General features: G+C 43.8%; 2 protein-coding genes across 2 annotated transcripts in view; one reads left to right on the forward strand and one right to left on the reverse strand.

Annotated features, from left to right (window-relative positions):
• Window positions 1–4592: 4592 nt before the first annotated feature.
• On the reverse strand, window positions 4593–14209 carry LOC138197056 (zinc finger FYVE domain-containing protein 1). The gene is made up of 12 exons (XM_069147521.1): window positions 13978–14209; window positions 12754–13035; window positions 12420–12642; window positions 12066–12283; window positions 11853–11959; window positions 10762–10870; window positions 10498–10595; window positions 10273–10390; window positions 8165–8335; window positions 7810–8002; window positions 7402–7500; window positions 4593–6162 (listed from the first exon to the last, which is right to left on the reverse strand). The coding sequence occupies exons 1-12, from the start codon at window positions 14092–14094 to the stop codon at window positions 5930–5932; spliced, it is 1968 nt and encodes a 655-aa protein (XP_069003622.1). The 5' UTR covers window positions 14095–14209; the 3' UTR covers window positions 4593–5929.
• Window positions 14210–15834: 1625 nt separating this feature from the next.
• Window positions 15835–27117, forward strand: part of dpf1 (double PHD fingers 1) — a 44942-nt gene continuing 33659 nt past the window's right edge. Inside the window, 2 exon segments of the mRNA XM_069147522.1 lie at window positions 15835–15849; window positions 15851–16041. Coding sequence (XP_069003623.1) covers window positions 15835–15849; window positions 15851–16041 — 206 coding nt within the window.

The following is a 27117-nucleotide window of genomic DNA, read 5'->3' on the forward strand; positions in this document are numbered from 1 at the left end:
AGACACAGGTAGTAGGGAGTCAAAGAGAGAGGAGGAGAAGGACTGAAAGAGACACAATGGGAGGGGGGAGAAAAATTGACAGACAAACTAACAGTGAACCGGGAGACAGATATACAGTGTAACAAAGGAAGCAAGAAAGACTAATAGAGACACAATGGGAAAGGGGAGAAAGACAGAGACACACAGGAAGTGGGGAGAAAAAGAGAGAAAATTAAAACTGCAAGCAGTGATACGCGGGCCCTCGCCCGGTGAACGTCGGGGAGCTGGCGGGTCGGGACCCCTGGACTCCCGACGTGCAGCGCGAGAGAGACCGCATATCCCAGTTTTAATTTTTATCTCGTTTCCTGCCTCCAGCAGGGGGCGCTACGACTATGAGCAAATATTACCATACAGGTGTCTTCAGGACGGGACTGTTATCAAAGATGTAATGTTTGAGGAAGATCGGAATATGTACGTAAAAGTAAAAGTTACAGCAACTTGTAGTTTCATGGCGAAACGCTCAAAATGGCCACCATGCCACGTGCACACCGTTGGACGAAAACAAGCCAAAACCAAGAGACTATTTTGTACATCTGGGTGTTATACACGTGTCCAACAAATTTGGTGCATGTAGGTGAAACTAGGTGCCGATCGCCTCAAGTTACTTCTCACTGTGAGGCAACTGCTCTAACCAGTTAAAAAAAAAAACCTGCAAAACCAATGAAAAAAAAATAAATCATAATAATAATAATTCCTTGAAGAACAATAGGGCTTTTGCAGAATCGGTGCTCGGGCCCTAATGAAGGGATGAAATGATTCATATGAAAACATATATGACAAAAGTCTGCTGTGTTTGTGTTTGTGGGTTAATGTCCACAGACAAGCTCGTCTCTGATTGGCTGACAGCTTATCTCTGCAGGCTGCCACACCTTGTGAGTCGTTACCATCAATGCACCTGGGAAAACACACACTGAATGAATCTTCATACAGGTGGGGGTGCCCCCCTCCCCCCTCACACACACACAGGTATCCTTGTTAGGAATTGTATTGACTTCATAAACCTGCTTTAACCAGAACCTCAAACTGGACCAGACCATTTTACGTCTTAACTTTTCATTTTAACCAGAACCTCAGTTTTAATCTTAGCTGGAACCAGAAACAGCACCACGCTGGATGTATGTGCTGCGTTTTATGATGTTTCAAGCATCCTTTGACCTTAAACATCAACTTCCTGTGTCACGGCGAAACATCAAACTTTGCCGCACCGCCACGGTGACGCCCTTTGATAAAATTGCATCAACTTCTCAATATATCATCATCAATGTCTGAAGGCTATTCTGACCCGGCTTTAGGTTCATGTGATCAACCAGCTTGACGTAGCATGTGAAAGTATGATATGAAAAATATAAAATATTGCCACCAGGGGGGGCTATGACTATGAGTGAATATTACCATACAGGGCCCCCAGAAACCAATGTCACTGACCTCAGAGTCACCCAAGTGGGCCCCTAGAGTCATTAGCCAGGCAGGCCAGAGAGTCACCCAAGTGGGTCTCCAGACTCACCAGTCTCACCGTCACCAAATTGGCACCCAGAGTCACCAGCCTCACCGTCCTCAGTGTCACCCAAGGGGGCCCCAACAGTGACCAACCTCACTGGCCTCAGAGTCTCCCAAGTGTGCCTCCAGAGTCACCAGCCTCACAGGCCACAGTTACCCTAGTTTTTCTATATTTTTCAAAATTTAGGTTATGTTAGATTAGATATGGCTTGCATCTAGTCACCGTACCTTAGTGTGCACTAAGTTAGTTGAAGTTGTGACTCGATCTCATTGGAAACCGACGATACTACGTCCCACCCATCGGTAGCCGTAACCTGACTGCACCACAGGCCTGTCAGTCAAACAGACACGCCCGCAAAAACAAAAGGAATTTTTATTTTTAATTTGTAATTAATGACGGTAATACTTTCAGACTGACCGCCAGAAAATGAATATGAAGGAGTGACTATTTTGCGAGCCAAACCAAAATAACTTGTGGTAACAAAAAAATTTGATTTACAATTTTATGAGATTCGGTGAATGGCACTCTATCCATTCAAAGGTTTTTTGGAGCCAACCCCTAGTGGCACTCAGCCGTATTAAAATGTAAGAGTCTTCCACATCGGCCTTATTTTTAAGACCCACAAGGTACGTCCAGTTTTATATACTGTCAGTGGTCGGACCTAACAACTTTATTTCCTTGCTGTGAAATGTCTTGTTGAGAGAGTTAATCTGTGTCCTACCTTTGTGCTGCTCTTCATGTCTTGCTGTCTTACACTCTACCTTTTTTTTCTTCATTACTCTTCACGAGCCTCAACTGGCTCCATTTCCAGTATATTGCTTGTTGGTTTCTCAATAGACAAATCCTTTTAGAACAGTCCTTCAACTTTTTACCACCTCCGGTTGAGTAATGTCACCTGAAAATAACACAACACCAAAGGTTAAATCTGGACTCCAGTTTTAACCTTCACCAACAGGAAAGAGTGGACATACCACAATGGTATCATTTACATAGCCATAGAAAATGCTTGGGTTTCAGGTACTTCATGCACGACTACTCATTACCATCGTACTGTTGAAACTATTGCATTTAATTCAACAAATGATACTAAAGTTGCACTCCTACCATTTTTAGTTGCAACAAATTTAATAATAGCATTAATAATCATCAGTATTGGTACCAATAATCAGAAAGACTAAAGAATACAATATATCTCAGGGAAGAATTAAAACATGCGCCTCCACAATTAGTTCAAGATATTTTTCTGTAACACACAAGAAAACCTTTTTATAATCAACAAACAGCAGAGAGATTTAAAAAAAGAATGCAGCTATATTTAGTTTTATTGAGTAAAAGTAATCTTTTCAATAAACTTAAATTTGTACATCTCTTAAAATAGGCAGCATTACATCTCCCCATTACAACAAAAGATTCACATCTTACTGTAATGTTATTTAGGATGCAAATGATGAAAGAAGTATAATTTACCTGAGCAAATACTGCTGGGAAAATAAAAGTAAGTCCTTATCTAGCACAACTCAGATCCACTACACAGAAAAAGGTAAGACAGGAACAGCAGAAGAGTGGTCTTACCTCTCCAAAGGTTGATGTGGAAATGAGGTTGGAATTTGTCCCCCTGCACTGAATGCTCGTGTCCCTTTATGATGTCATCACTGTCACAGAGAACAGAACACCAACATGCTGGTGCTGAACCCTTAAACAAACACATTCTGCCACTATGACGACCAAACGTTTCCTGCAAGGCCAGGACTTTGACTACAGACTTTCTGGTCGCAAACACACCTCTGTAACATCTGGGCCCTCATTAGTGCTGTTTATTCTGAATCAATAGTGTGGCACAATAATCTAGGACCTGTACATGAAGTCACAACATGCAAGAAGACAACAGTATTATTCAATACTCTGGCTGTCAGTTAGAATAAACCGTAGGCTGTTGGACTAGTAAACTTTCCAGTCATTTTTCATTTTACAGATAATTTTTAAACATAACTAAAGCTTCAAAACAATAGGAGAGTTGACCTGATGTCGCTCCAAAGACGCTGGAAAAAGCATTGACTCAATGGATCCACTTTTTCTTTGAATTCCTCCCCCAAATAACTAAATAACTAAATCAACAAGTAAACATATGTATCTGCATTTTGGGTAAAGAGTTGAAGAAATACATTTCTGCTTCTGTGTGGTTGAAGGGACAATAATAAACAAAGTTAAACTCATTATTACAACTCAAAGTTAGTGTGAGAATGTTCCCCATAATTAAGAAATGTCTTGACTTAAAATGAAAAAGACAAATAAAACACGTGTTGGAAACAGGCCTTGTATTGAATAAAAGTTGATTGAAGTAAAACTAATTTAGTGGAGGAGACACTCATTTTGGCTTTTTGGCTGCATTTAATATTATTGTGGATTACTATAATATCAGGACGGAACAGGTGCCAAGTTTGAAGAAAATTCCCTCAAGGTGTTCATGAGATATCGCAATCAAGAGAACGGGACGGACGACCAACCTGATGTTATGATGTTATGATGTTATGTCTCTGGCTGTCGCCGGCGTGGAGGCATAAAAAAAACGCAGGATATGAAAGATTTGTCAGGACACAGTAAAAGACATTTTTCACTCTTCTGCTCAAAACATAATCATTTACAAGTATTTTTTTTTCCAGCATGGGATATGAGTAATATACCATAAATGAAGGTATGCAGGTTTAAAGTATGGAAAAAAAAAAAAAAAAAAAAAAAATTTCAAAACTATCCTATAAAAAGGCATAAAAATGTATTATCAAGACTTGATTTTCAAAATACATCCCTTTATTCTACTGTCACGCCGGCTTTCTGAAAACACTATACAGTGCGCTGTATGTTGTAATTGTAGAGTCCGTGGCACGTACATTACTGTCTGCTACCAATCCCACAATGCAATGCAAAAATGACCACTGTCGATTATTCAGAGTGGAGAATGAGTGAGAGCGAGTGATGTCAGACACAGCCATCGTCTTTATGATCCGTCATCTGGCTACGTGAGCAGCGATGGTTAAATCAGAGGTGACTGAACACAAAATCGTGCCGTTATCTTTATTTGGATGAACGTCAGTTATTAAAGAAAAAAAACATCAAGATTGTCAGTTGCTAGATTTGACTGGAAAGCATCTTTGAGACTCAGGTGGTTGTTTTTAGACAGAATTAAAGCATCCAGGATGTTTACAGAGAAAGTCCTTTTTCCATGAATCTGTTTTCATTGGTGTGTATATTTGAACTTCATGTTGCCAGGTGATTTTATTTTTGCTTATTTCAAATATCAACAACTCAACAGTCCCAAGACGAGCGTCTGTGTATTCGTGATTATTAGACAGCCTCCTGAAGCATCACCGCTTCACTTATAGTAACCTCAGAAAAGTTTAATCTACATTATCATACAGATATTTCTATAAACCGGAATGTCTAAAGGTGTTTAGCTACACATTTTATTCTCCCATTCATTTCACCATATTGCAGATACAACTGTATATGAGTTAGAGGAGCAAAGCTGTAAATTACATTGCTCTGCAATTAGGCACAAATAATCTCATTAGTCCTTGTACATAATGGAGGGAATCCCCCCCCAAAAACAAACCTTATGGGTGATAGAAGTGGGCGTTAAGATGCCCATGAAGGCACACGCTGCTGCAGATTGTGTTTCTCCGACTTGAATCTCTCTCTGCTCCGAGAAACGCAGGAACATACCGAGTTACATTTTTCCAAAAAGATTTTTCATTAACTCTCTCTGCCAGGATCTGCAGGAGAGAGAAGTCAGAGGAAGATTTTGAGGAGATTAATATTTACCTCACGTGATCTCAGTTCTTCTGAGTGCAAGAGTAAAAAAAAGAGACCGTGCGAGTGGCTGCGATGGCTTGATACATTTTTTTTAGCAGATAAACTGAGAGCAGACAGACGGCTGCAGGGATGTGCAAACAGAAAGAAATGAACATTGAGGGTCAGAGTGCATTTTCAGTGTTCAAGTTCTGCTGTTATAATGAGAGTTAAAGGGAGGAGAATGTCTACATTTTTAAAAGCAGTCAGTTAAAACCACGAGTCCAGGTTGCCATTTGTCCAGTTAGCCTCAAAGCAGTTTGACTGGTCAAGTGGGGCTGCTGTGACGGTGGTTTATGATACGTTTCTCCCAGTAATGGATAGAAAATCACCTGGTTAAGAAAGGCAAATGAGATGCAGCACTGATCCTAGGTCAGTGCTGATTAGACATTGGACCCCAGATGGTGCTCATTTTTTTCTGTCTTTCACACATAAGCAAAGCTGATTCAAGTTCTGCCGTAGAAGTCGATCCCCCTTGTTCTCTCGGAGCAGCGGTGCCGGGATTCACAGTGTTTTCCTTCAGCACTTTGAGAAGGTTTTCCTCGTTGGTCACAGGGTGTCTGTGCGGGCGTGGCAGCTGTCACACACTCTGACCGGGTGGTCCCAGCCTCGAGAGGGCACGGGCTTGGTGTGTGTGGAGCAGGGGCCACACACACCCTGCCCACAGGCCCTGCAGTGGTGCTTCGACATGGCTGCAGTGAACGTTTTGGAGCACTGGTAGCACTGAGTGATGTTCTGGTCCGGCACCCAGTAGTCTGGTCGAGCAACGTCCTTCATGAAACCTGAAGGGAACCGACGGAGCAGTAGATATTTAGTTTGTCATCGGGGATTGTATATCATTTTTATAAGAACATAAATATAAATATCATGAACAAACATGCGGAAAACAACAAAATCACTCCACGTAAAATAAATTGTTCACATGATTCTTTTCAGCCTCTCTTTGTTGGAAGTATTTTGTTACTTTACTTTAAACTATAAAATACTGCAGAGGTGAAAATACTTAAAAAGTGTTCTATTGAAGACTGGGAGTCATCTTTTCCTTCAGTATTTGTGTATACGAACTAGCATGCATTTCCATCTACTGTATAAATATCATCTCCCCTACATCTTCTTCACTCAGGCAGCCTCAAGGTGCACGATTAATTGTATTAAAAAAATCTTTTGCACAGTCTGAGCAACACTGAAACACCCGTTTCCACAGATAATCCTTGTGCCGAGTAGGAAGAACTGTTTTTCAGTGCAGATCTGTGTAAACAGTAAATTGTGCATCAATCAAATACCCCAAACCTCAACTTTAAAATGACAGTTATTGTAAGATGGTTATTAAACATTGAAATTATATTTATCAGAGGTGTGGATATGGTACACTGAGGCTGGTGTGAATCACTAAACAGGTTCCCACGCTTAAGTAACGTTTATGAAAACAATCTCCAATTAGTCAGTCAACCATGTATTAGACGGAGGGACAGCATGGAGACCAGAAGATATTTATTTATGTCATTTATTCCTTTCAGGTGAGCTGGTGGGAGTTGCATCTCCACCTCCATGGACAGCATATGAAGGCAATGACTTCATGTGATCATGTACACATTGAGGGTTTACTACAACATTGCTCACGTCATATTCGATCCGACACAACAAGAAGCACGACCATGTGAACATGTATATAGTTGGTGGGACACAACTTAAGTTTCTCTAGAAGTTAACGTGTCGGTGATACGACAGACCAAATCAGTTTTGTCCTGTCATTTAAAAAAAAAAAAAATAATAATTTTATAGTACTCTATTAATCCCCGAGGGGAAATTTCTTCGCTACAGCAGGGGGGCTCTCAGGGGGGAGGTGCTGCAACAGGCTGCCACTAGCGCGGCGCCAGGTAACCTGACCTGAGGTGCATGTTTTTCAACATGTAATTACAATCATCTTCAACATCGGATTGGTCAAGCGACACTGGACCCAGAGATACAGATGTGCAACCAGCTGCAGTGAGCTGACAACGTGAAAAGGCTGCTTCACTTACAGAGAGGGTAGTCCACTGCTGTGGTGACCATGTCCAGTGTGGACTGGGCCACCTCCGTCACCCTGCGAGCTATCAGACCGCGAGGCTCCACCTTACAGACTGAAGAAAACAGGTGTGTGTGTGTGTGTGTGTGTGTGTGAGAGAGACAGAAAAGTAACTATAACAATATTTCAAGCCAGCAGCTGTTACAGACACAATCAGCATCAAACATAAAAACAGGGATCAATTTCAATGATAAAGCATTTTGTATACCTTAAATACTTCCTGCCTTCTTAATGCTACATGTAAAAAAACAAGGAAGAAGAAGACAGAAAGAAAGAAAGAAGCCTAGTGCACAATGCTTCAGGACACGTCTCTAATTTAACCCCCGTTTATCCACAAGCTTCTCTGATAGGCTGCGTGTCTCACCCTGGCTGTTAGTGTCAGGAAGGCCTCCCTGGCGGTAGCAGTCCTCACACACTCTCACGGGACCGCTGCCCCAGCCTCTCTCTGGCACCGGCATCCTGTGACTGGAGCAGGGATGGCAGAAACCCTCGCCGCATGATCGACAGTGATGCTTTCTCTCCGCCTCCTCGAACACCTTCTGACATCCATGACAGCTCTGAGGGGCAGCGGGGAGAAAAGGAGGATGCAATGACAGCCGCGATGACATCACTGTTGCAGGTGCTGAGTAAATAAGTTCGTTAACTTGTAGTTGCTGGTGTCATGATAGTTTCTTCTGCTGTATTAGTTGGGAGCCTCAGCTTGAGTTGTTCGTACTCACAGTGATCTCCGTGTTGGGTCTCCAGTACGGAGGTGCCACCTGGTCAGTTAACCAGGCCGTGACAGCTTTGGTGGGGCCGGTGCCGTACTCTGACACTGACTGAATCATGTAGTTCATCCCATCCAGGACCCTCTGGGCAGCGTTCTGGTGGTTGGTCAGGAAGGTGTCAAACTGAAAGAGGAGATGGGAATAACATAATAGCTAGTAAGATGACCTGGCAATACATACAGTACGTTGATCCAGTAGAATCTCTCAATTCCTGCATGTTTTCTTTACGCGAAAGATGAGGAAAATGCAGTACTTTAAAATTTGAATTTTTTTTTTTTTGGGGGGGGGGCTTTTCTCTCCACCTACTAAATATTTGTAATCATTTGTGAAATGAAACCCAGAATGTACGATGTGTGATCAAAAGATTTTGAGACCGTTCCTCTTCACAGTAATGCACATGGAGCTGTTAGGAAAAATTACTCAGAGGCTAGACTCAAAATCAAACATATCGGACATTTATTCTTGCAAGAAGGAGCAAATACATGTACACTCAAAGAGAGGTGTCCAGCATTGCTCAACGTCACTCAGGAACAAATGAGAAAGAAAGTAATTGAGATCTATCAGTCTGGAAAAGGTTGTAAAGCCATTTCTAAAGCTTTGGGACTCCATCGAACCACAGTGAGAGTCATTATCCACAAATGGAGAAAGCATGGAACAGCGGTGAACCTTCCCAGGAGTGGCCGGCCGACCAAAATTACCCCAAGAGCGCAGCGACGACTCATCCGAGAGGTCACAAAAGACCCGACAACAACATCCAAAGAACTGCAGGCCTCACTTGCCTCAGTTAAGGTCAGAATGTCCGGCCATCTGTTCGTGACCTCAAGCTGAAGTCAACTTGGGTTCTGCAGCAGGACGATGATCCAAAACACACCAGCAAGTCCACCTCTGAATGGCTGAAGAAAAACAAAATGAAGACTTTGGAGTGGCCTAGTCAAAGTCCTCACCTGAATCCTATTGAGATGTTGTGGCATGACCTTAAAAAGGTGGTTCGTGCTGGAAAACCCTCCAATGTGGCTGAATTACAACAACTCTGCAAAGATGAGTGGGCCAAAATTCCTCCACAGCTGTAAAAGACTCATTGCAAGTTATCGCAAACGCTTGATTGCAGTTGTTGCTGCTAAGGGTGGCCCAACCGGTTATTAGGTTTAGGGGGCAAACACTTTTTCACACAGGGCCATGCGGGTTTGGATTGTTTTTTTCTCCCTTAATAATAAAAACCTTCATTTAAAAACTGCATTTTGTGTTTACTTTTGTTATCTTTGACTAATATTTAAATTTGTTTGATGATCTGAAACATTTAAGTGTGACAGACATGCAAAAAAATAAGAAATCAGGAAGGGGGCAAATACTTTTTCCCACCACTGTATACAGTGTGACAAACAGTTGACAGTCACCCCCATTCCCTTTGTATCTGCTTTCGTATGGTACTACCGAGTTGGTTGCAGGTCACAAGATAAGGACACAGGGGAGTCGTCAATTAGATGCGGAAAGTAAAACAAAAGGAACATTCCAGGAGTCACTTGCAAATAAGAGTAAAACAAAACAAACCTTTCGGAGCCTGCTAGACAAGAAACTTTTCGGAGCCACAATGCAAACAAGAAGAGACAACTTTTTCCTTCCATCAGGAGCATTGGTCGCTGGATCAATATCATCCCCCGAGTTACAAATGTTCTTTGACCAGCACTATGTGAACATCTGCAGGTTCACCCTGACTCACCTGATTAGGCTCCCTGTGAATTCCTTCTGTTCCTCCAATTTTTACCCATAATCTGATGTTTCTCTGCCGATGTTTCAGGTCCGAGGTGAAATCGCAAATGCACACAAACGTGTGAAACTCAGGTGCTGATGTTGATCAAGCGATGTAACTTCTTCTTTCTCCTGCTCCATGCACATCATGGTGCTGCGTTCCACTACAAGATCAGTCTCAGAACTTTTTGTAAATTGTCAAATGAAATCCTTAATATATATCTGAAAATCTGCAGGAGATACAAATTCTACTGGTGTACATGCGAGTAAAAACAAAAAGTAAAAAAAAAAGAAAAGCAGGCTGAAGAACTCACCCCCTCCCAGACGTGCTTGACCTCAGATCGCACCACGTTGCTCTCGGGGTCCTGGTTTCCCATCCAGTACTGTCTGCTGCGGAAGATTACACCACAGCTCCCACACTCTAACACATATCTGACAGAGAGCGAGGCAGGAGAAGAGAGGAACAAGGCAACACACAATGGGCATGAGATAATTGGCTGAAAGGCGATGAAAGGAGTGCGGCGTGTGTGTTTACCTACCCTGACCAGGCGTACTTTGCCAGTCCAAACCACGGGTTGTCAGTGGAGGCTGATGTTTTGGGCACAACAATCACCTCTCTGCCTCCTTCATAGCACCGCTGAAGGTGCAAGACACAGAGAGCAACACGTAAAATACATAAAAGAGAGCATGTAACACGGTATTACGGAATAATCAGGAAGAGGAGAACAGAACAAGGCCTGAAACAGTGAACTGTGGGAAACAATAGCAGTTCACCTGGACTGGCTGTGAGGCTCCTGTCTTACCTTACAGATGAGGACCTTGTTGTTGTACTGGTGTGCATATTGACACAGTCCATCTGCCATGTGGGGGACCCTGTCTCTCAGGTGGTTCATTCCATTTTTACAGCGAATGCTGAAGGTTCAGACCAACACGACAGACGTTAGAGGGGGTGATGGGGGAAAGGATTTGTTAATATGTTTAAACTATGTGTACAGTTCATAAATCCAGAACAAGTCTTAAAGTTTCAGCCACTCAGCAAAGAAATGCAAAGAGTCAATTTTCACTTTTCCAAAAACATTGAAAAGACATCGACCTTCATGTGTGCCACTGTGGAGCGGGTTTGTATCAGCGACAACAACAACAACAAATTTTTGCTGTTGAACAATAAATTCCAATACTCTGATTCAGCCGCAGACAACATGATTTCTGTTTGGCTGTTGATGTTTCCACACAGAAAAACTTTAATTAACTGCTTACAAATGATTAAAAGGTTAATGTAAAGAGGGAAATTCTTTTAGCTCCAATTGCCATATGACCTGTCTCCATATCTTGAGGGCTGAATAAATGATATTCTTTGAGAGGGAAAAAAGCCATCTTATTTATGCAACACAATACAAGTCAATCAAAGTGCTGTACAACATCAGACAGAACAAAAACAATCAGATAGACTTGAACATTTTAAGACAATAAAGACAAAATTAAGGAAGTTAATAACAATATTAAGTCAAAGCAAACACATAAGGATGTAAGAGGAGTAATTAACAATAAAAAAAAAAGTGAAACAAAGAGATGTGTACGGTTTGCAGCTCAATAATTAAATGGAGGTGTGATACAAACATCCCACACATTCCTAGCTGTCTGTAATAAATCTTCACATCATCTAGGGATTATTCAAATTTTTTGTCAATGAAGGATGTGCAGGCAACAGACTTTTAAAAGACTAAACATTAAAGAAGGTTAGTGATGAGTTGAATTTCATTTATGCACAGATATAGCAGAGTTATAACTCAAGTCTTTAGAAAGGACTGGATCTACTTTTGGGGTTTATTTTTGCTTGAGTCAAAATTTCCGGCCCATTTCGAGCTCTCAAGTAAACACGATGATATCGACTTACTTGCAGCTGAGGCAGACAGCCGAGCAGGTGAAGTACTCGTCTGGGAAGAAGGAGTACAGTGTCATCTTCTCGTCTGATAGTTCCCCACAGAAACGCTCACTCAGACCCTGGAGAAACCAGAAAAAAGAAAGAAAGAGGTTATAGCAAAGAAAAATGGACATAAAACCAGATGAAAGCTGTTAAAGCTCTCTAAAAGTCGACTCCACCACTCACTTCCAGAGCATGAAACACGATCCCGGGCTGGCGGGGGGAGCGTGTGTGAGTGTTCTTCACTTGCTGCCGGACGGCCTCCAGCAGCCTGCTGTAGTCCGTGGGAGGTGTGATGGTCTGAGTGCCTACATACTGCACCGAGCTGAAGGCCTCCGTCCCCAAACACAGGTCGTGAAAACGCTTCTGTAGGAGCGTGTCGCCTTGGCCGGCCACATTCGCATCTACAACAGAGAGGAAAGACAAAGAACCACAGAACAAGACATGAAAACCAAAAGACAAGGCAATTATGCTTGCAAAAAATTAGATATGGTTTTGTAGACACATATGCATGCAGTTTACTGTATTTCCTTCCCTTACCATGGCCCAGCAATTGGGTGTGTGTTGTTTCCTGGAAGACAATGACAGCAGGCCCAAGGCAAGAGAGCGGCACATCCAGACCGCACCGGCTGGACAAGGCCCTCAGCTCCGGGGTGAAGTGCTTCAGGTAGGCTCCCGAAGCACTACTCAGGAACTGGAACATGTCGTTGTGGAGGCGCTCTGCACGTGTACGATAAACTACGATATCAGACACCGCCAATACCTAGAAAAGAGGATGGAGAAAATGGAAATAAGACTGAAGTAGCATCTTTGCATTAACAAACCCAGTTCTGCGTTTATTTCAACAAAGCCAACCAGCAACCACTAACATCACCTTCAGCAGCAGCCGCATTCTCTGGTTCTGATGGGCTGCGGCTCCCAAGAGGCCCTCCGTATCCAGGGCGACCAGGTTGAGACCGGGGTTGTAAGCGGCCCATACTCCAACGGTACAGGAGCTGGGGGACTTGGAGGTGTAGAACACAGTCTCGCCACCAAACAGGATGTGGTTGAGCGTGTGGGACTTGCCGTCGCCGGTGTTGCCGAAGATGGAGAGGACCTTGACGCCCGCCACGTCCGCGCAGCCGAGCCGGTCCACGAACTCGGCCTCATCGTGGACCTGGAGGAAGCGGAGGGGAACACACCGAGCAGAGAGCAGTTACTCTATAATCCCTTTTGGTTATCAGGCCCCGCAACTGTGGACCCAGCTCCCAGCTCAGGTTTTTCGGGGCTGACACGCTCTGGATCTTCAAGTCGAAGCTGAAAACTTTACTTTTTCATACGTCTTACAATTACGGCAGGCGTAACAAACGTCCTTGAACGACCCCCTCGCTGTGCTCTCCCTACATTTGCCACTATTGCATGTTGTGTTAACATTTCCTTCAGCCATTACATTTTATTGACAGTTTAACATTTATAATTAAAAAGTCTATCTGTTACTGTCATCACTGCAACTGTAAAAGTGCATAACCGAGTCTTTTAGTGTTTTTTAGTTCTCACGTTTCCTTCACGTTGTTATTTGAACGTGATTGATTTCGTGTTTGTAAAGTGTCACCAAACCATGTTTCAGGGAGATCTTGCAGGAGTTTGTTTGTGGACACACACTGAGGACTAAACTTCACGTTTAATGGATCAGTACATAATAAAGATGATTGCCCAACCTTTGTACAGCTGGAGCAACAGCACCGTTTAAAGTAGCTCCCCTCCCCTCCCCCCTCCTCCTCCTCCTCCCCTGCGGGTCAGCTGTGCGGTCGGACCCACCAGGGACTTTCCCGATGAGAAACCGGTTTGTTATTCCGCCTCCTTCAGTCGGAGTTGACGCGTTTCATCTCTTCAGGGTTTCTGAGCCTTTTGAACGATGTTAGCAAACAGCGGCGAGAAGGACGCGAATCACCTCAACTTTAGCTCAACGCTTGTTGAGCCATGTTAACAGCGTACATCCAAATAGTGACAAAATGTAGTTCGTGGCGTTTTTTTTATTTGTTTTTATTTTTAGAGTATAGGCGTGTTGTCTTAGCCTAGCAGCTAAGTGTTAGCAGCCGTTAGCTCGGGCTAACTTTACCTTCAGTTTTTCTTGCTCGTCCACCAGCAGGAAGCTCCGGCCGCCGTCGCAACACTCGTCGGGCTGCAGCGGGCTGAACGATACACTCTCCATTTCTTTCATCAGCGTGCCGGACATCGCTTTCCCCCCCCTCCAACTATTTAAAACATCTCTGTTTACGGCAAAAGGCAAAACGAAAGTTCAACATAACTGCCGTCGATCACAACATCAGCGCGTGTGCTGCTCCCCCTCCTCCCCCCCCCCAGCGTCGGAGGAGGAGCCAATAAGTACGCAGGCGGTGACGTCATACGCAGGAGTCTGTGGTTTGGTCCGTCACACCAGCACCACCGTGTGGTCAGAATGCAGTATGACACGCAACCCCGTCGTTGATTCAGCAAACTTCTGATATCGAGAGATAAGAAATGGTCAAATTAGATGAGATCACAGTCCGAGTTGTACACCATCGTGTAGTCTGTAATATAAGTTAAAGTTGACATTAAATATGGAAACAGTTCAAGTCCATGTATTTGTTCTACTACACTAAGCTAAAAAAAAAAAAATGGTGTAGAGCTATATTTTTTTAAACAGCAACTTATTCACAATTTCAGCAATAAGAAATTAAAGTTTCCATTTAACTGGCAGAGAGTGTTTTATTGGAGCAGTGCTGCCATGTTAGAGCTGCTTGCTAATGTTCATTAAATATTTGTTAGCACAGATCTATAAATATCACATGTCACTGAATGGCTTCAGCGTGGCGCCACTGCTGCTAACATGACATGGAGAAGAAGAAGAAGAAATTCCAGCATCCAACAGTTCTGGCTGAGCTTCATCCGACTATACCTCCATCCATATATCCTTCCTTCCTTCCTTCCTTCCTTCCTTCCTTCCTTCCTTCATGTAGGCCTATGCTGGCTAATTAATATTGGGCAAAGTTCCAAGAACCACAGAAACAATACTTGAAATAAACCTTTGTAGTAGCCTAAATCACGTTAGTCTGTATAACCTCTAAAAAAGGGCTGTCTGGGTTAGATTTCAGCAAAAAGACAGGGGCAAGAAAAAAAGCAAGTGGGGCAAGGATGCAATAGAGGGTGGAGTGGTGAGGGGTTTGGAGAGGGTCCCAGCCTTTCTCTGGGCTCAACCATGAGAGACAAATGTCTGAAAGAATCAATTATAGGGCTACTCCCAACCATCACCCCTGATTAATGAATAATTAAAGCTGCTCAGTGCAGGGCTATGTAGATAGGCCTAATATAAGATTAACCACGGGTCTATTAAGATGCCACCACTAACGTAAGATTATGCAGAAACAATGTCTCTTAATTTGACCTTTAAATTACTATGGGAACTCCTTATGTAGGCTATAATAATTCAGCATAGTCAACTTTCCCTTGGCAGAATACAATAAAATACCTTTATATGGTTAATTAGTAAGTTTGTATATTATAATTGCCCTAGTATGAGCATACAGGTGAGACACCTGGCATAAATTTGCACCTATGTCCATATTCCTATTCTGTAAATCCACATATAAATCCACCCTATTCCAAACAAAATTAATCATTTCTTGACATGGTTTTTAAGATAAACTCGTCAGCAGGCCAGTGTGAGCCAGTGTAGCCAAAATTCAAACCTCACCCATCACCATCATCATCCAGACAAGGCAACAATGAAACTGGTATCCTCAGACTGACAGCCCTGCAACCCATAACTGTAGACGTTTTTTTTTTTTTTTTTTTTCTATAAATTCAGATTTTTTTTTTGCGGGGGGGTCGGGAGGGGGGGGGGGTCGTTACCCTTACACGTCCGAGGCGGGACTGTGGTCCACTCAACCCGCTATTCCCGCTGGTACTTGTAGTGCGCTGCTCCCCGGCATGTTTCATGTTGACATGCGTAAAAAACTACACTTCCCCAAAGCTGTCACGGAGCGCTCCCGCCGCCCATTGGCTGCTCGCTCCAGCCGCAGCCCCAGAGAATGAATGAAATTGAAATAGCTGCTACATTACATGTACAATACCGGGCTCTGCAGTGTTGCATTCTATCATACTATATCAAAATGGCCACAGCGGTACAGAACCCCCTCAAATCGTAAGTACAACACATCTCCTGGGTGTTTGCACGTTTGTGTATTTTGTGCATGCTGTCAGTGCAATTTAGGGACCCTTAAATTGCCAGATAATTCCCAGCGTGATTTACCAACACGTCTATACATGCAATGCATACAGCAGAGACTGAGATAATGCCAGGGGATGAGACTCAGCCCTGAAGAAAAGTTGTATTTGAAGCTTACGGAGGTTTCCGTGTTTTTGGGCATGGTGGGGATTATTTTGCACTCCGATGCAATTCATATAATCATTTCCCTGAGCCAACAGCAGCAGCAGCGCGTGTGTGTGCAGGGATATGGAGGAATGCTGGAGGTAGATTTGGGTGACCCGGTATGTCCCTTGCCAGTGTAGCCAGCCAAGATCACGGTCAAAGCCAGGCTGGAGTGGCAGGCTGGCCGGGAGGAAAGGGAGCTTAGATGGCCTTAGAGTACCTCTGTGCAAATTTTTTTTTTGGGACACAGAGGGGGTAAACAGGTAGGCAGAATAAAGCTCGCTGTCCGGGTTTTAGGCTGCGGCGTTACCTTTACTGCCGGACCTCTCGGATATGCATAGGCTGAGGTAAATACGCGTGTCCGAGACTTGCTTTCATCTTCGGCGCCTAGAATAAAGCCCATAATAAAATCTCAGCATTCCGGCGTTTTATATTTAACGTAGCCCCATCACAGCGGACATTTATCTCCACTAAGGGATTTTTTTTTAAAAGCGTGGATTCCCTGTGAACTTTCTTCTGTGATGATCCCCTTTGTGCAAGAAGGGTTTTTCGGGGGTCTTTTTTTGTTGTTGTTTGTTAGTTTTCCTACGACCGGTTTCAGCGGAATGCAGACGCCTGCTGCCCGCCTGGGCTCTCGGCCAAAAGCTGGCTGATGTGTGTCTGTCAGCGGGTACACTTACACAGATCTTGCAAAAAAAAAGAGAGAGAAAAAAAAAAACCAATAGCTCCGATATAAACCTACAACCGAGGAGTGTTTGAGCACACCAGCTTAGGCAGTTTGAAACAAAGAAAAGTCACAAGACCTGTGTGCAAAAAGCCGAGGCGCACATCGGATGCTGTGCAGGTTTTACCTGAGCGGGGAAATGGGATATAGACTGCCTGTCTGTCTGTCTATCTATCTGTCTATCTGTCTATCTGTCTGTCTGTCTACCCCTCTGAGATGTAGACACAGGCGACATTTCGTGCAATTCCATGAACGACTGCCCTGTACGTGCCTGCTTTGAAGAGCACTTCACAGGAAAGAGAGCAAACTGGATTGCAATGGTATAGTGATTGGGCATCTGCCCCTGACTTGCTGTGATGGTATTTTGGTATTTTGGATAAATGCATTTGTATTGTAACAAAACAAAGACCTCAGTAATAGTAAAATGTACTGTGAGATGGATAATTTAAAGTTTTTTTTTTTTATTTTATTTTTTTTAAAGATATGTAGTAATGTTGCATCATTATGGGACAGGAATGGGCAAGTGAACCGGATGGAGGCTATACCCCTTGAGTTCACAGCTTTCTCCTCCTCTCCTCTCCTCTCCTCTCCTCTCCTCTCCTCTCCTCTCCTCTCCTCTCCCTCTTTTTCCACCATGGGATGCTCACCCAAGCAAAGCAAAAGTGTGGCCAGATTGCTCCCAGAGGCCCTCAGTGACACCATGTCAGGGGATTAAATGGACTGATTTGCATGGAGTATATACCAGGACAGAGGTTGTGGTACAAGGAAGAGGATAGGGGGGGAAGTGTTCAAGGAGTAGATGGTTAAAAAGAGTCTCAGAGCCAGTGACTATAATGAACTGCAGCCCAATTTCAAATGGTGGTCTTACATTGATTTTTAAGTGCTTGAAGTTAGACAAAGGCGAGGAAAAAATAAGGTACATAACAAAGAAGCCAAATTGTCAGCCAGTATCAGCCCTGCAGGGATGCTGCATCACTGTTTCCCCATATCTAAAGCTGAATGTACTTATTACACAAGGCCACAGCAATCAAAGCTCCCTTTAACATCTCACCAACTGTATAAATGCCATCATTACGCAGTATGGGTTTAACGATGTTCCAGTTACCACTCTGCAATGGGCTTTTAAACAAGCCCTGGTAATTAGCATGTCTACAAACAAACTTGCTATTAGAGGCTCACAAATTAGAAGCCTATCCAAAATGGGCCAAACAACTTGCAAAATTTGGTTCAAAGTCGGCCCTTAATAGGGTGGCTGGCTGGGCGCCGTGGAGACAATGCCTGTTGTGTCCCTCAATATCCTTAAATCTGGTTGGATCTCTGCAATAAATCACAGTTAACACAGTGTATGCTCGTTCTGTGGGAAGCAGTCGATGCCCACCGTCCAGCTGAGTGTGAGCGGGCCTTACAGTGAGCCATGTTGATGCGTGTGGAAGTACAGTGGAGGCTTCATTTGTGCAAATCAGCGGAGGAGAGCAGCTATAGATGCTCCAGTCTACCATGGCATATCCATACCAGTCCTCTCCCCGTCCATCTCTCCGCTGGATTAGAGACTCGTTTAATCTCTCCTTCTCTCCTCTTTCCCCCTGCTTCCCTCTCCATCTCTCTCCCCTTCGTATTTCCTCCCTGTCCTCCCATCACCCCTGCTGCCGTGTCTTCCACTTTGCCTCCCTCCTTCTTCATCACTTTCTCGATCCATCACTCGTTTGGCCGTCTCCCTTTTGTTCAGCCATTTCCTCTCTGTCTTGCTCCTTTTTTTTTTTTTCCTATTTTTCTGATTTTTGGCCTCAACTCCTCTTCCTCCTCCCCCTCCCCCACCAACCACACTTCTTTACATTGTGAATCAAGGGATGTCACTGTTTTAATATTCAGCAAAAAAAAACTATTGTGATGGAAATGTTCTATGCATTTTGTCAGATCCCTTTAAATCTTGCTGGATTTCTTCTACCTAAGAGTTCCTTTAGAGGGATTTACTGTAGATTTGGACCATCTACTGACAGAAAGGGTTTATAGTCTACTGTTGCCAAATGACTCACATTACTAAGAGTTATGTTTACATAGAAGATACAAATATCTAACCTCTAAATGTTTAACATTTCATTCTGATGAAATGAAAGCATTTAAGATGAAAACATTTGAGGGAAAAAGTGCAATTAAATCAAGCTAACAGCAGGAGTTTGACTTCAGGACAATCACAGGTTGTCAAAATGGCAGTGCATGTGGCATATATCTCAGTGATATTACTTCTTTGTGCTGGTTAGAGGGGGAGATGTAGATCATCTTGTGCTGTGGTATTTGGCAGCAGTTGTGGCAGGGCCTATGTGATATTATTTGTGCCCTGCCTGACTGAGCCGAGCTAAATGAGTTCCATGTAATAACCGGCTCTGTGTGCAAACAGCCTCGCGTGATGGCTGAAGCCACAAGCCTGAGCATCCATTTCTCGATCTTTCTTTCTCTTTCAATCTCTCCCCTTTCATTCCCTCACTCGCTCATTTGTGTGGTATCACTCGTGTGTGTGTGTGTGTGTGTGTGTGTGTGTGTGTGTGTGTGTGTGTAGAGGCACGCACATATACAAACGCACAGACAGGGAAACACGCACACTGTTGCACTCTCCCATTTCCTCTCTCACTCTCAGTTTTTTTTCTTTCTTCGTATGGGAGTAAGCCTGAGGTCTGATGTTTTTAAGGGTATTTCTTTTCCCGAGTTATTCTTTTCATCATCCCCTTATTTAGACTTTCTATCTGTTTTAGTTTTTTTTTTTTTTTTTATTTTTTTTTTTTAAGAAGACGGCATACAGAAAGACTGAGGGAGAGGGAAAGAGAGAGACATAGATAAGTATTTTTAGCTCTATGACCTATTTCTCCAGTGCTACCTAACTGACTGACAGTCAGCTCCACTGCTTTGGGACCTTGTGTGGTTTCCAGCCAGGAAATTTGGAATTTGTAGTTCTGTTTGGGTGTAACCTGAAGTCCAAAAGAAGTAGGTGCGGTAGGAAGAGGAGAGAATATAGCTCAAATATCTCCATCTCCTCTCCTCTCCTCTCCTCTCCTCTCCTCTCCTCTCCTCTCCTCTCCTCTCCTCTCCTCTCCTCTCCTCTCCACATTATTTCTACTCCCTTGTCACTCCCCATTTATATTATTCCCAGTGCCTGTGCGTGTCCAGTGGATCCCTATCAGGAGTTGTCGAGGGAGGAGTCAACAAAAAAACAACAACGGCTGCTTCCCTCTGCAGCACTTTAATAAGGATGCAGACTGGGGTGGAGAGGTGTGTGTGTGTGTGTGTGAGGGGGGGGGGGTGGCATGAAACCACACACACACACACACACACACATAGCCACACATGCACGCACACGTGCACACCCAGATACAGAAGGTAGGGAATCCATCGCCATAATAAGAGGCCAAGTGCAGTGGTGATAAATCTCACCTGAAGGAGCTGTTCAGAGGCAGATTGCCTTACCCTGATGTACTGCCCTCAATACACACTGCAGCCAGCTATGGGCTATATACACCCACACACGTGCCAGGACCGGGAATACATGCACATACAAATACTCAGCAGGCATTATAAGTATGTATGAATGATAATCATGTGGAGACACAAACACGTGCAAACAGGAAGCATACATGTACAGGGAGGCCTGCGACTCACAGACTTCGTGTGACTCTCAGATAACCACACCCAGTGGACAATGAGGAAGATACACACAGGAAATGGGATGCAAGTCTTCATTAATATCACACACAGCAGGTAACACAAAGCCCTGACAGAAATGACATGATCTGTTGCACGGCTCTGCCTATGTCTGCCGTCCTCACTCTGCCTTTCTCTGTCACATCTCGCGTCATGTTCAAATATACAAACAGTCAGTTGCAGATTCACAGACACACACACACACAGACACACACACACACACACACACACACACACACACACACACACACACACACACACACACACACACACACACACACACACATCTACACACATCTACACACATCTACACACATGGGCAGAACCAGTGCTGTGACAGCGATTCGAGGAAACTGACGTTTTCCAGCTGGTAATGTGGCAGACGTTCGCTTCTGCGCACACACACACACACACACACACACACACACACACACACACACACACACTCCTGTCGGTCCATCTGTCTGTCTGTCACTGTCAAACCAAGTGTGTGGCCTCTTTGTCTTTCCTGACTGACATGCACTCTCTCTTCTCTCCCTCTCACACACACACACACACACACACACACACACACACACACACACACACACACACACACACACACACAACACCTGTTCTCCTTTTTCTCACAGGAATTTGACGACATCATTGTGCATGAGATGATGAGAGTGCGTGTGCGTATATATATATATATATATATATATATATATACACACACACATATATATCTTCCTACTACTGCAGCCTAGCAATCTTCTGATGAGCAGTAAAATGTGTTCACGTGCACTTTGCACTTGCACACACACAGATTGGAAGAAGAGAAGAAAAAAAAGACAAATCATTTGACTGAGAGAGAGAGAGAGAGAGAGAGAGGAGAGTGGAGAAGAAATTGAATTGGGGGTGGTGGGGGTGGTGAGGGTGGAGGGGAGGGGGAGTTGGATTGGGAGGAAGAGGAGGGGTGAATTGGTAAGGGTGATATTGCATAGTTTAATCTGTTGAGTTCAGCCATGGCAGGGCTCGGGTGGGGGAGGGGAGCAGCAGGAACAGTAGTAGGCCGCCTGATATTAGTCCTCCGCTGTGCATACACACACAAAGCTCTGTAGGCCCAAGTGTGTGTGTGTGTGTGTGTGTGTGTGTGTGTGTGTGTGTGTGTGTGTGTGTGTGTGTGCATAACTGCACAGATGGACAATGGCGGATGAGACAGGTGTGTGGACCAGGTGGGCAGACTTGAGTATGGAGGCACAAGTGTTTTTACAGGCTTAAAACTAACCCAAACACACACACAGACACACACAGACACACACACACACACACACACACACACACACACACACACACACACACACACGCACAGACACGCACACACATAGAGCTCACAGTCACAGCGTCGGCAGCATTTGCTAACAAACCTTAAGTGGAGCACTCGCTCTGCCCTCAGCCCTCATAAAGACATTTACATGTGAACTACTTCATTTCCTTCCAGTTTAATTACCTAATTTCACCCAGTTGGAAACCACCATTGAATTGAAATCCTTGGTTGGCTTGGACGTTTCTCGTAATTGTGGACACATTTTTATGATTCCCTCATATTTCTCTTTGGCTTTCCCAATGATGAAGTCATCTCACCTCTAGGGGGAGCCCTCTGTTTCCCTATTGGGTGGAGAAGCAGCTAATTGGTGTGGTTAATTTGCACCATAACCAGAAACCGCTGCCGGCAGTGTTCGTGTGTTTGTGTGTGTGTGTGGATGCAACTGGACTGAGACTCAGTATGTGCTGAAGTGGACTGCTTGTGCTGGATGGGACTTGAGGGATCACCCAGAGATTCAGACAATAGCTTACCCAGGGTGGGCCTGGTGGGGTGGCTGTGCTTTTTAGGACGGTTCTATATCTACTGCCTGTCAGCTACACTAGTATGTTTATTTGTGTGTGTGTGTGTGTGTGTGCTCCCACTGATACCAGTTTCCTTAGTGTTTTCGTGGAGGCCTCTCCCTCCCTGCTGTTTGCTTAGCGCAGGCTGAGGCAGACAGCTCTGTGTGGGCTTAAGATTCATACACACATATACACACAAACACACAGTCTACATGCTCCAGGCACGCTCATTCTCTTTCCTCATCTAATCTGGAGTTGGCGTGTGTGTGTGTGTGTGTGTGTGTGTGTGTGTGTGTGTGTGTGTGTGTGTGTGTGTGTGTGTGTGTGTGTGTGTGTGGGTGCGTGCGTGTGGGTGCGTGCGTGTGTGGGTGCGTGTGTGTGTGTGTGTGTAGTTACAGGTTCATTGTCTACACTGTGCGTGCATATATGCATGTATGTCTGCATGCATATTGGCGTGCATCCTCGTTGAATACAGTTTAAACATACAGCATACATGTTTCTGGTCTTCCTCTGTGTGTCTGAGAACATGGATGCGTGCACAGGTGTCCTTTGTGTTTTTGTGCCCTTGCAGAGTGCAGCCTCGTGATTGTCATTTTTGTCATGTCTGCCTGGACATTTTTGGTAGTCAGCTCCAGTTTGTTGGAGAGTTGGCTCTACGCCAGTTCATTACTAAAGCTGCTAGTATTTCTCTCTGCGCTTGTGAGTCTGTTTGCATCCATTAATGTCGAATATAGCCGAAATAAACCAGAAATTGAAATAAATGTTGAGAAACATCACCTATAAAAAATGATCAGAGTTGTTGAATTAGTTTTCATGCTGACTGAGGCTATTGTCTGTCGGTGTGCAAGTGTGTGTGTGTGTGTGTGTGTGTGTGTGTGTGTGTGTGTGTGTGTGTGTGTAGGTGTAGAATCCGGTTTCGGCTTTCCCTTCATCGGCTGTGTGGTTTGATGATGAGGTAGCTTGGTTTCTCGCTGCCTCTCCCTGTGGTCTGTGTTTTCAGCAACTGCTTGGCCGATAGGACCACAGTGGCCACAAGCCAGAGGGCTGCAGCTGTGAGACTTTCCCTGTGTATTTCGAGGAATATCCTCTGTGTTAAACATCTGTCTCGTAGCTGAGCCTTTCTCCCTTGCAAAATAAATAGTTCAACATTTTGGGGAAATGGCCTTCTTTCTGAGAGAAATATTGATGCCACATTTTGTCACCTTTGCTGTTCCCCGTTTTCAGTCTATGTGGTAAGCTCAGTTAATAATCTCCTAACTGCAGCTCCATATAACAAACAAGCCTTACTGTCATCACGAGTGTTTTTTAAAGGACTATCTGTGTTGCACCTGCAGGTGCACGAGGCAGCACAGGATGTCCCCCGCTGAATTGAGAATAGCTTTATTTCTCTGCCATTCAGGTTTGCTATTCTATTAGCAGGCTGGCCAGTTAGCATTTTGAGGGAATGTTTGCTGATCACGCTCTTTCCGCTGCTGCCACCCACTCAGTGTTATTCTTTCGAATCAAAAGTAAGAGCTGGCGATTATTATTTTTCAAATCGGTGTTGAAAGTCTGACGACCCTTTCATTGCTATTTGCAGCTGAATTAAGGGCTTCATGGTGCAGAAAAATGTGTCTGTAGCTCTCTTTTAGATGACAGAGAGCTAAAAAATGAGGATGTCATCTGTGAGCCGCGTCCAAAAAGTGAGCTTTTCAATAAGTTCGGTTAGATTTCAGTACTTCCAGCGTCCATCACGCTGTCTTTCAAACTTTTTATATTTTCATCACTTCCCTCCCTGTTTGTCTGTGTCCCTGCCTCTTTCTCTGTCACTTTCTTCTGTCTCAATCTCCCTCCCCCAGCCCCATCTCAGTCCGTCTTCAAATGTTGCCACCCAATATTCGGTCTCTGTTTCTCTCTTTTTGGGTATCTCCCGGCTCAGCCTCCTCTTCGAGTGCCTCGGCTCTTCCTCTGTATGTGCCTCCAAAAAGGCAAACAGTCATGCAGCTCTCCTATCACAATATAATGAGATTGGAGGCACCCAAATTGAAAGGAAGCCATTTTCTACAGCTGTCAACTTATTATCGAGGGGGGGACCGACTTATTCCAGTACCTCTAAAGGCAGTAGAGGAAAGAGGGATGGAGGGGAGGAGATTTGAAGTGAGAAGGGTGCTGAGGGAGTATATCTTCCACTCCTGTTCTCTCTCTCTCTCTGGTATTTCTGATTGGTCACCTTTGCAGCCTTGAAGTCCAAGTCTTTTACTCACTATGTTCCTCTTAATATTTTAGAAAGCAGCATGTAGAGCTGGCTGGACCGGTGCCTTTTGAATGTATGTGACTGTTTGAGCACCTCTCAGTGTGTGCGAGTGTTTATTCTCCCTGCTCATCACTATTTATATCCAAACAGCAGGTACTGTATATTTGTCTCTAAGGGGAATGGATTTCTCTATTTTGGCCAGGCCTCTGCTGGCAGATGTAACATTCAGGCATTTAGGTGTCACTTTTACCCACCGGGCCTCATAATGGGTGAGCAGCATCTGACTGGCTGTGTGGATCTAACCTGCTATTTTTTGGACAGGCCTCTATCCTGCTCCATTCTTCATGCGTTTATTGTGAACTGCAGGAAGGATCAGAGGCACCGCACTAAAGCAAAGTGAAACGAGGTGAGGAAAAGTTCTGGTGACGTGACTCCAACGCAGGCCATAAAATAATGTAATGGTCAAATGCGCCGCCAACTGCAGGCGCTGAGCTGTAAAGAAACATATTCTCTTCAGCAGAAGACCGGCGGCTCATTCCCAACGACACGTTCACGGGCACGAGCGCAGCATGCCCCACATATTGACGCCCCAATCACATCCTTTAAATGTCACACGTCCAGCGGTGGCCCGCGAGGTTGCAGGACTGGTTTAGGAGGTTTTGAAGATGCCATGCACAAGCTGTCAGACCTGACCAGCATCTGCTGGGTCTGATGGCCCAGCAGAATTTGTCCATATTTCCAACCAGGACAGCTGATTCTACTTGACATTGTCTCAAGAGGATTTCCCCCCATCTTTCCTCATCTAAAAAAAAAAGTCCCATCTTTTCAAACCTTATTCTCCTTCCATTTTGCATTGTGATGATATGCTTTGTTTGTACTTCTTTAGTGTGGCGTAGTGTGCTCTTGAGGCACGCTTCAATAATTAACTCATTGAGCTTTTTTAAGGCTGTGAGTTGGTTTCCTTTTTATCTGTTCATTAGTAGATATATCAAAAAATATTTAACAGATTCCAGTGAAATTTGGCAGAAAGTTTGCCTTGGGCTGAGAATGCACTGATTAGATTTTGGTGAAGATAACCAAAAGAAAAGTGATGGTTTTTTTTCCATTATATGCCTGCAAAAAGTAATTATTTTTCTCCTGAATTGCTTCTTCTGCAGTAAGACAGTTCCATGAGCATAAGCTTGCATTTTTTGGTCTTTGCTGCTGTGGTGTTTTGTGGTTATGTTTTTTTAAATTTTGCATATCCTGGACGAGCCCCAACCTTTGACAGACCATGCTGTTTTTTTCTATAATTGTTCACCAGATTCTAGTGTATGTATCTTGTTTGTAAATGGTTAATACTCAAAAAAAAGTTGTAGTATTAAGAACTAACTTGACTTGTGGCCTTCATCAGGGAATGGGAACTTGTCCTCCCAAGAAGAATGACAGAAGCAGTGTCCTAAATGAACACATGTTTACACTCAAGTGATGCAGGCATCTCATGGTTTTGTTATTTCAGACAAAAGCAAATGACAAAGTCAAGTGACACTGTGGCAACAATATCCAAAGGTAGGGCAGGTTGAGGTGGATGTATGTCACCAAACTATCAAACTTAAATGGAAGAGATGGAAAATCATTTTTCATTTCTAACAGACAGTCAATTTTGCTTTTTTTTTTTAATTTTTTTTTTTTACCATTATCTACAACCTAATCCATACACCGACCAGCCGATTTGATCCTGGTTTTACTGATCAAACATTTTTTTGAAAAAGAACAACGTACAGAAAAATATTCTTGTGGAAATTTAAAAATGGCGAGCAGTAGAACAGATACAATGAAATGAAGCAAACGAAGCAAAACAGAAGCAAAATCATCTCCACTAAAGAATACAAATCTTTTTTACTCTAAAAATCTAGTACCGGTCGGGCTCTACCATGAATGTTCCCTAACTTCTTTCTCCAAAAGATTCCTCCAGCTCCGCTGTCACAAGGACAGATACAGGAGATCATTCCTGATACAGGAGATCATTCCTGATCCAGGAGATCATTCCTGCCGACCGCAATTAGACTGTACAATAACTCACCTCTGGCAAAATCCATCACACAACAATAACACTGTTGTCTGTGTTTCTTGGTTGTTTGTATATAATGTATATAGATATATACTGTACTGTATATACTGTGCATTTTATATTTTATAGTTTTTACTGCTATTTTACTGCTATTTTATTGCTTTTCTATTGTTCTATTATTATCTTATTGCTTCTGTATGCTGCTGTAGTGAAAAAATTTCCCCTCGGGGATTAATAAAGTAACTACCTAACCTAACCTAACCTAACCTAACCTAACCTAAC

This window comes from Embiotoca jacksoni, unplaced genomic scaffold, assembly GCF_022577435.1.
Source record: "Embiotoca jacksoni isolate LCO1_2020_lvr unplaced genomic scaffold, fEmbJac1.0.p SCAF_14, whole genome shotgun sequence".
Taxonomy (NCBI): Eukaryota; Metazoa; Chordata; class Actinopteri; family Embiotocidae; genus Embiotoca; species Embiotoca jacksoni.

Bases quoted from the DNA above. Each gene is read 5' to 3' on its own strand.
- LOC138197056 (XM_069147521.1), bottom strand. From the start codon at position 14,094: ATGTCCGGCACGCTGATGAAAGAAATGGAGAGTGTATCGTTCAGCCCG. The intron at 12,643-12,753 runs GTGATGTTAGTG...CCTCTTTTCTAG, and splicing joins GAATGCGGCTGCTGCTGAAG to GTATTGGCGGTGTCTGATAT. The intron at 12,284-12,419 runs GTAAGGGAAGGA...TCTCTGTTGTAG, and splicing joins CACCCAATTGCTGGGCCATG to ATGCGAATGTGGCCGGCCAA.